At 33.2% G+C, this 9,647-nt stretch overlaps 1 protein-coding gene across 1 annotated transcript; it reads right to left on the minus strand.

The window, feature by feature from the left end:
• Nucleotides 1-1,258: 1,258 nt before the first annotated feature.
• On the minus strand, nt 1,259-7,081 carry LOC127735948 (palmitoyltransferase ZDHHC22-like). The gene is made up of 2 exons (XM_052246402.1): nt 6,957-7,081; nt 1,259-3,574 (listed from the first exon to the last, which is right to left on the minus strand). Exon 2 carries the CDS (start codon nt 3,562-3,564, stop codon nt 2,524-2,526), a length of 1,041 nt encoding a protein of 346 aa, XP_052102362.1. The 5' UTR covers nt 3,565-3,574; nt 6,957-7,081; the 3' UTR covers nt 1,259-2,523.
• Nucleotides 7,082-9,647: the final 2,566 nt, after the last annotated feature.

Consider the following 9,647-nt stretch of genomic DNA (forward strand, 5'->3'; position numbering starts at 1 on the left):
TAGTTTTCAAAATAATTGCCCATTAAGCAAAACATTGATAAAATCGACAAAGGCCTGTAATTTCAGAGAAATATATTTTTGTAAAAGTTAACGGACGACGGACGACGACAACGGACGACGAATCCAAGTGGTGAGTATAGCTAAAAAAAACACGCGCATCAAGATGACAATAACTTGGTTCAAGACATCCGAATGTATAGTTTTGTCCGAACTGACGAAGAACTAACCACTATCAAATGCAATGCATTCTTACTATTATAGATAATATTTTAATAAAATCTTTTAGGCCGTCACGTCAGACAATAACTATAGTAATAATTTACTAGAGTCCGTTCAAAGAAACGATGACATACAAAAAAGGTCGAAATATCCATGTAAAAGTAACATTTTGAGATCGGTATGAAAGATAAGGATAGAGCTCCGAGTGAATTAATAGTCGGCTTGTTGTTATTTCATACATAAGATGCAAATTGTTTTTAGAAAAGAGTGTTCAGAACGAACAAGTAGAGCTGAGAGCTATTGCTCACTTATGATATCCCTGCTTTGAATATTCGATAAGCAGGAAGCTGAAGAAAAACGAATCTGAACGCATTAAACGGTAGAGTCTGTTCACATGAGACCTGCTAGCAAATTGCCGGAAGCTCTTATTAGCAGTTATGTAAAATTTCATACATGTCCATTATATATGTTTAGAATGTATAGTTATTCGTTTAAGATGAAGTTGATGAGCGATGAATCTGAAACTGCGTCACATGCTGGCATAACGTCTTATAACAATTTTTAGAAATCTTTTATTTATAGTTCCTTTTGGAAAATTCAACCAAAATTTCATACTTGGCAATTATGTTTATAATAAATAAATATACGATAAACAGAAGCTGGTGAGCGATGAATCTGAAACCGCGTCACACGGTATAACATGCTGATACTGACATAAAGCCAGATAACAAATTTTAGGAGGTTATTATCTGTAGATCCAGAGAAAATGCGACGGATATTCAATGGGACGAACGGACGAACGGACATATGGACGGACAGACAGACAGGTTAAAACACTATACACCCCTCTTTAGAATAGGTATAATTATGAACCAATAGGATGTGTGTTTAAGTAAACAATCAATGAATGTCGATTCGTGAAAGCAAACCACACGATGTATTTTTGTTATTTGTGTCGTTGAATTTCTGTCTCATTGACGTGTTCCTACATATCTTTTTATCTTCACTTTGAATATCAAAATAAACAATCCGTCGAGAAAAGCTTGAATCAACACATTTATTATAAACATTATTTTTTACGTTTGAATACATAATATGTATTAAAAAAGGAATAATAACTGACCTTATAACTAACTAAGGGATGCCTCTTCTAGCAAATGTAGATTATCTCAAACCAGGCAAAATATTGTATATAATGATTAAGCGTTCTTTATATTATATAGAATGAGGACACATGCATGTATATATGCAATGCTTCCTGATATGGACTTCTACCACGTCACTGACAATTATACAATGGACTTTCCAAATTTCAAATCAAATTAGTCAATACAAATCCAATGATTATCCACATCACCTACTAGTGTACATGATTGTTTTGTAAACGACCAAGGAATTTAACTCTGATTTAAGTAGAAAAGTAAAACAACGACGAATATTTACGTTTTATAAATATTTGTCAATATCCAATAACAGAAGTCTAGACACATTTATATTTATTTCATATCTGTAAAGAGGTGATCTATTTTTCGTCAATGAAATTAAGAAGTTTAGCAAAAGTGGGTGAAAAACGATTTTTTTATTCTATTAAAATATACATAAAAAACTTTTTTTTTAATTCAATGTGATTCGAAATTGTTTATACTCGTAAGCAAACCTTTTTCGAAAAAGTCTGAATTTTGACTGAAATTATAAATGAAACGATGTGTCCCCCTTTCTTGGATGTATTACTTTAACTGCAATGTTTAGTAGTTATCAATTCCCTGTCAATTATTATGAAAATTTTAGACTTTTTAATTAACTTAGATTTTATTGTGTTACATCAATGATTATAACCAGAAATAGTTATACTTGTTATTGTTATAAAACTAAACAACAGCACAAAATAGTCGAAGGTTGTACCATGTAGACAAATTTTTTTAATATCTTTCAATACACAACATCTTCAATGTAATTTACGTTTTACCAAACTAGTTTACTTCTAAAGCAGGCTTACTATGTTCATGTACCAAGAGATCAATCTTATTAGCATTTTGCGGTCTCTTCGTGTTTTTTGTAACTTGTTTCAAGTATTTTGTCGTTTCTGTAGAAATTATTAAAATTTTGTCTGGAAAGACATAAGATAAAATCTTGCTGTACAACCATTATTGGAAAACTTTAATCACTGAAGACCGTATGATAAACTCAAGCCATTTTGGTTAACTTGTGGTAATCAGCTGCGATCTATTTTACGTTTATCCTTATTTCATTTCATGGGTATTTTTTAATTAATTTCAAAAACGGAATGGATAGAAGCTTTATAATTTATTTATGATTACTGTTATAATCAATTATCAAGCCATCCCATGTTACGCCATTTTCTCTTTGCTTGAATAAAATTGTCATTGGAAACAAGAAATTCAGTGCCCAGAAATCTCCAAATACAGAACGGTAATTTTGGTTAAAACTGTTCTTCGATTTAACGTTTATTTTCTTTACAAATTCATACATTGTCATATTACTGGCTACGAACAGTGTTTGTCCACTAAAATATATCATTCCAAAAATGGCACACATACATTCAAGATATAAATGCAAAACTAGAAGCACTATATGAAAGCTTATATTCTCTGTTCCAGAAAGCCATCGATAAAATGCAACGACAGGAATAAAATCCATCCATGAGTATGGGGTATAAAACTCTTTTAAATACTGCACAGTAAAATAAAAACCCAAAGATCCAACCCAAATTGAATAAAATGACCACACGTAAAAATAACGTTGATTTTTAAAACCGATACATGTTCCAGCAAAGTAACAATGGTGATCACGTTTTAAAATGCACTTTTTACAAATGTTACAGTGACGTGTTCTAGGCGGTACATATAATTGACACTTGTCACAAAACGTCCAAGGTAGTTCACCATCGTTGTGTTGATTACTCATCACTTCCGTCGCATATCCATTCGATAAAGTATTTTCGGAAGCATACGATTCGAAATATTCCGGTGGATTTTCCCACCTTTCTTTCGTGTGAACTGTCGGATTGTCACGAGTCTTTTGAAAGTCAGTACTATACAATACTGTGCAAAAATAGTTCATTAACCATTCCAGGTCAAGAAAAACAGCTAATACCTTCATCCAATACTGACCCCATCCATCTTCAAAAAGTCGAGGCAGAATATAAACCAAGAAAACATACAACTGTGTCGTGGACTGAAAGGCAAACAAAATACGGCAAAATTGTTTGAACGCTATGGTGCTCTCTGAACTATTAGTGCGACGATTTTTCAATTTTTCCATAAAGGACGATGTGTCCGCAAGTTCTTCTTCTGGTTTAGACATATGTATTCTTACTGTTGCCATTTTCACTGGCCTGGAAAAAATAGACAAATTTAATGATGATTTTACTGAACTCAGTGCTAAGAACGATAAGGAAACATTTTATAAATGATAAAGATGATACGTTTATTACAAGGATGCATGTTCGGTCTCAATCAAGTGACATGTTACTGTACCGTACTAATGTCTATATTGCCGATGTTTACTTTTTTTTTAATTTCTTTTCTTCGTCATATATATCTTTGCTTTTTTCACAATTTTTGCTATTATTTTCAGGTCCTTTTTGGTCATACAGCTTTTCAACTGTTTCGCTTCTTGTACATCCTTGGCTTTAAAATATTCGGCATTGAGCGTTCCTAATGAAGGTAAATCCAGGAAAGTGCTTCGAACACATGAAATCTATAAATCTTTGTTTTCATTCTTTAATGTCTTGCAAAAGGATGCCATGGAGTTCTAACTAAAAAGAGCTAGTTCTGCTTCAGACAGTCTGAACATATGTAAGAGGCTAGGGGTGAGGAAGTTTGCTAAACGTGTCGTCAACGACTATTTTCAATCTGAAACAAAAATGCTGATACGGTTTAGTTTTTCATTTCTTGAGGTTTAAAAATTTGTTTAAATTATCGATTTTGATTTAGATGTGTCTCAATCTCATTTTTTTTTTTAAAGTCCTCTCTCATCATTTTATGCCAGTAATCCCAAATAAAGTAATAAGATTTACAGTATTAAATATACTGCACCAGATGCGCATTTAAACAATTGATGTTATTTCCGTCCAAAATATTTGAAATATAAAACCAAATACGTTAAACGATGAAGTGATGATAAAACCAAACAGCCTAAACCGAAAAACGGAATCAGATCTATCATATATATAATGCATGCAGCAGATACATTTCTTATTTTAAAAACAGCAAATTTCAATAAAAGATATCCTAATTATTTTTAAGCCAGTACTGAATTACTCAGTCGGACTACTGAAATTTTCATTTCAACCACCAAACATTTAAGATGAAAGTATCGTATTGTAACAGAGATCACAATGCCTTACAAATTACTAGCACATCTGTTAACATCAACGGATATTTGCTGTGTACATATGCTTAAATATTCCGATTTAGTGGTTGTTTTTGTATTTAGAGGGATTATCTTAGTCTTGTAGTATAATACACTTTCCGGTAAACGGAAGGCTGTCGTTTACAGGGACTTTCCCGAGCCAGCTTCGATCCTTGCTTCGATGTTTGCATTATCCTATTTTCTATATGTTGTTTCTCAGTAAATTGTGTACCTTCTTCGATTTTTTTTTTATTAAAGATACATTGTCATCATATGGTTGCCTCAAGATATCAAACTCAAAAGAGTCTACTAAGGTATAGAAATATGGTCACATGGACTTTTTCTTTCCGGTAGAAAAATCATTTTTTAAATAGGGGCGTTCGTTTAGCTCTGTTGGGTGTATCAATGCGTTGCTACTTAAAAATCGATCTCGTGTTATTATTGTATCACACGCTGATTCAAATGTTGATAAAAACGAGGACAGCCACCTAAAGAAATGTGGCAGAGGTGAACATGCTTGTGAACGCTCAACCTTGTCCTAACCTGGGACAGTGGTGTACCATCCCAACATTAGAACAAACTGTAGAAATGGACCGGAATATGTGAATGTGATATGATATGAACATTGTTTTGCACAAGACCGACACGCTTACATTAGAATAAGACATTTTCCAAAACATGGGGGAGAGGATGTAAGGTTCTCAAGAAGGGTTAGCAGATCCTGGTCCACATGTACCACTCGTCGTGTTACTTTCTCTAAAAATCCGTGTTAAAGACTTATCAAGACCTTAGTGATTAGACATCATGGAATAGTGGGTTGGTATTTGTTTTTTTCTAACCAAAAGACACCACCAAATTCGTGATCCATCGGTCATGTAAATTTTCTACCCCACTAAAGGCGTTTTTGACTTTTTTTGGTCCCAATCCCTGTTTGCGCATCGGCATTTTACTTTTATTATAAGACTGGCACGGTTGGGGCTATAAATAAAATAGGAATTTACAGGGGTGGAACGTTAGCATTTCTACAGGACTACCTTGAAGTTTTGATTTAGCATTTTTGAGAAAACGGTCGTTATTTCAGATGTCGCAAATATATCTAACTATGTATATGTATGATACAATAGTAAAACAAAACATTTTCCGGAAAGGGATTTGCAAATGAATGTTAACACTATTTGACAAACCTTAAATAATATTCCCATACACTGGATAATTAACATCATACATTACACCAGGTTAACACTTAAAATGTTTTGAAGTCGTCTAATAGATAAAAAAAACAGTGTTAGAATTAAAATGTGTGTATGTATTTAAAAGGATCGAAAGAAACAGAAAAAAAATGTTTATCAAAGAAAAATTGTAAGCAATCGTCTTTATCTATTTATCTACGTAGTGTAAAGGTAATGCAAGATCAACACTAACTTTCTGTGTAATAAGGTACATTTTGTAGTTATAATTTCAGATTTTGAATAATAAATTTTACTGCACCAGATGCGCATTTCCACAGTTAATATCTCTTCAGTGATGCTCGAGGCCAAAATATTTCAAAACCAAAAACCTAATACATGGTGCGGTTTGTGTTGTTCAGTCTATCATAATAGTTTTCTATGTAGTATATGTGTAGACAGTTTATAGTCTCGGCCTTTCTCGATTTTTGCCATGGTGTTGCCTGTTTCTCTCGACTTACTTTTTTTAAGCTGTACATGTATATGTTAATCAACTTTATGGACCTCATCAAAGGTTTTGCTTAAGACAGCGAAATACCCTCGAGTTCGGTATTTTACATTTTCGTTTACAGGGTGTTGTCTTCATACACCACTATGCTTCTGATATTTTATAGTTCGATCTTAGACCTAAAAACAATTTTTGATAGGCAAGCAAACCATTCGTATTGAAGTCCGAATCTTTTGAAAAGAGTCTAACATATATCTAACAGTTGATTGCATGTTCCCTTTCAATAATGTTGGTATAAATCTGACATAGTCGTGTCAGTCAAATGCAAAAACAGGATATACTAACGCGAAAGTGCTTCATCGTGTATTGAAATTACATGCAATTTTTTGTTGTTGAGACGTGAGTCATTAAGGGATATATCTCATACAAAACTTTTAACAGTAGAAGAGTCATAATTGTACATTTTATTTTAATATTAATGATTAGGGCAGAAGGGAGTCAATATTTGAGCTAGGTTACAGATTACATTCCACTTGTAGAAACTAAAGTTTAGAATAAACCTAAAACATGAAAGAGCAGGTCTTACAAGGAAGAAAAACGTTGTTATCTTCGATCGTAATATTGCTATTTAAAATGATGCATGATAATTAAGTATGGTACAAAATACGGGTACATTTTAATTAACTTACTTAATTTGCACGATGATTTGAATCCGAGGAAGAGTTGAATTTCTGCAGATGATGAAAAAAGAAACCCTCAAATTTATATTATTTGTTTATCTAGCAACAAACCGTACCAACCAGGTAAATTTCTTTTCATGTTCATTGAGCGTATATACATATAAACAAATCGATACAACTGTCATATTATGTCTATTTACATTTTTTTGAGGTCATTAACCTACCTTTTAAATATATAAATATGTAAATGTGAATAAAAGTAATAAAAATTCGTAAGGGTTCCGCGGCAGTTGCGGATCCAGAGGGGGCGTAGAGAGCGTACGCCCCCTCCCCCCCCCCCTTTTTGCTTGAACTTTTTTTTTGTAAAAATTATTAATCAGAATAGACTTAGTGAACTTTGCCATTTCCCAGCAGTGTATTTTTATGCGACAATTCTTTACTTATAAAGATATTTTTCGCTCGTATTTACTGTAATATATTATTGATTATGTTGAAGGCATGTGATTCGCTACGGTGGAGTTGATCAGTACGTCGAAAAAACGACACTCAGTCATGCACTTTGAAATTCAAATTACAGTAACACATTGCTTAGGCGGAAGATGACAAGCATGACGCCTTCAACGCGACAAAGGATTGAGCAAGAACGTGTTGACTTCTATCTCACAATTCCACTCAACAGAAAGTAATACTCTATTACACGCTCATGAAAAAAAAGTTCCAAAGCAATATTATTCACCTACGAAAATATGTGTAACCCCACACGCCACAGCCATTTAATAACATTGCTGAATAATGATCCCCAGTCAGTAAGCTCTAGAAAGATTTAAAGTCTAAGGTACGGACCATTTGATTTGATAGGGCAGTCTGAGATATTTTAGAGAAACAATTTTAACCCTGGTTTTTGCCTTAAACAAAACTTCTCGCCGTATCTGTATTGAAAACAATTACCGTGTCCCCTTTTGAAATAAGAAAAATAAAATCCAACAAAATTATTCAGCATTAAATGAACATGGTGAATAAAAAACGGGCGTAATTTTTTTGAGGGATTTGCATGTAAATCCCATATCTGACCGGAATGTCTGTTTCGCCGAATTGATATACTGAATGCGCGGAACCCAGTGTCTCGCCTACTTTTGCTGTTAGTCGCAGGTTCAACAAAAATGGGGGAAAATTTTAAAAAATTTCCTCTAGATACTATCTTTTGATTGTAAGAAGTTCTGTTCAATTTTGGTCAAAATCCAAGAAGGTTTATGAATCTAATAAATGTTTTAAAAACTTTAGCTGCAGACTGTACTTAATGTTAACTGGAATAAAACTAAGTCCATTCATAAGTAATATACGGAAAAACAGGAAATAAATTTTTACAAGATTTCCTTCTAGATACTAGCTTTTGATCATAAACAAGCTTCTGTCCAAGTGTGGTACAAATCCAGGATAGTTTAAGAAAGATATTAAAAATTGAAAAACTTTAACCACAGAGTGCATGTTATGTTAACTGGCAGAAAAACTAAGTCCATATATGAGTAAAATACGGATAAACATGATTTTTTTTTACAAAATTTTCTTCTGGATACTATCTTATGATTATAAACAAGCTTCTGTCCAAGTTTGGTACAAATCTAGGATAGTTTAAGAAAGTTATTTAAATTTGAAAAAAACTTTTACCACAGATTGAATGTAATGTTAACTGGCAGAAAAATTAAGTCCATTTATGAGTAAAATACGGATAAACAGGATTTTTTTTTACAAAATTTACTTCTGGATACTATCTTATGATCATAAACAAGCTTCTGTCCAATTTTGGTTGAAATGCAGGATAGTTTAAGAAAGTTATTAAAATTTCAAAAACTTTAACCACAGAGTGAATATTTGTGGACGACACCGACGACGACGACGACGCCGACGGAATGTAGGATCGCTATGTCTCGCTTTTGCGACAAAAGTCGCAGGCTCGACAAAAAGTAAAGAGATAAGATAGAAAATATAATGCCACCAAATTGTTGTTGAATCGTAAAGATACATTGTTAGGCCGTACCAATTTGATTCCTAGTTCTTTGGATTTTCCCGCTCCTGTTTTGGAGAAATTGACTTCTCAATAAAAAAAAACTAATTACCGCTTCCGCAAATTTTAGGTCCGCATGCCACTCCAAAATCATTTTCTCCTTGAAATTTTTTTTTCACTTAGACGTTTTTCTATTGCATATATTGCTCCGATCGATTCAAACGAACGTGTGAATAAATCGATTTGTAAATAAAAGGTCAAAATTCGGGATGCGAACATGCAGTTGTGTCAGCTCATTGCCTTGGACAAGTAGTTATTGAACACACAGTTATCCGAAATGCATCTCGTTTTACCTTTGAAGGCCTGTCCTAGGAGGCAAAAATTAAAAATCTTTCGTTAAATGACCACAAATTCAATCACATCAATATTTGTTAGAACCATAGTCATCCCCGATCCTTGTTTCAACAGGCATAAACATATCTATCTTGGATGAAATTAATTGTGAATTCTCATAAACTTTTTAAAAAATCACAGAATTATCTTATTTTGACTCAACCCCATATCCCCATGTTAGTCTTTTGGCATGCAAGCAGAACTTTTTTGTAAGGGGAAATTTAATAGAGTTCCAACGTTCGATATCAAGGTGGTTGTATTGTGATTGGCATGTTCATAATAATTAGGGATGTGTAATTGGTCCA

Source organism: Mytilus californianus, unplaced genomic scaffold (genome assembly GCF_021869535.1).
Source record: "Mytilus californianus isolate M0D057914Y unplaced genomic scaffold, xbMytCali1.0.p SCAF_3, whole genome shotgun sequence".
Taxonomy (NCBI): domain Eukaryota; kingdom Metazoa; phylum Mollusca; class Bivalvia; order Mytilida; family Mytilidae; genus Mytilus; species Mytilus californianus.

Excerpts from the sequence above, each read along its gene's own strand:
- LOC127735948 (XM_052246402.1), bottom strand. The coding sequence starts at position 3,564 with ATGGCAACAGTAAGAATACATATGTCTAAACCAGAAGAAGAACTTGCG.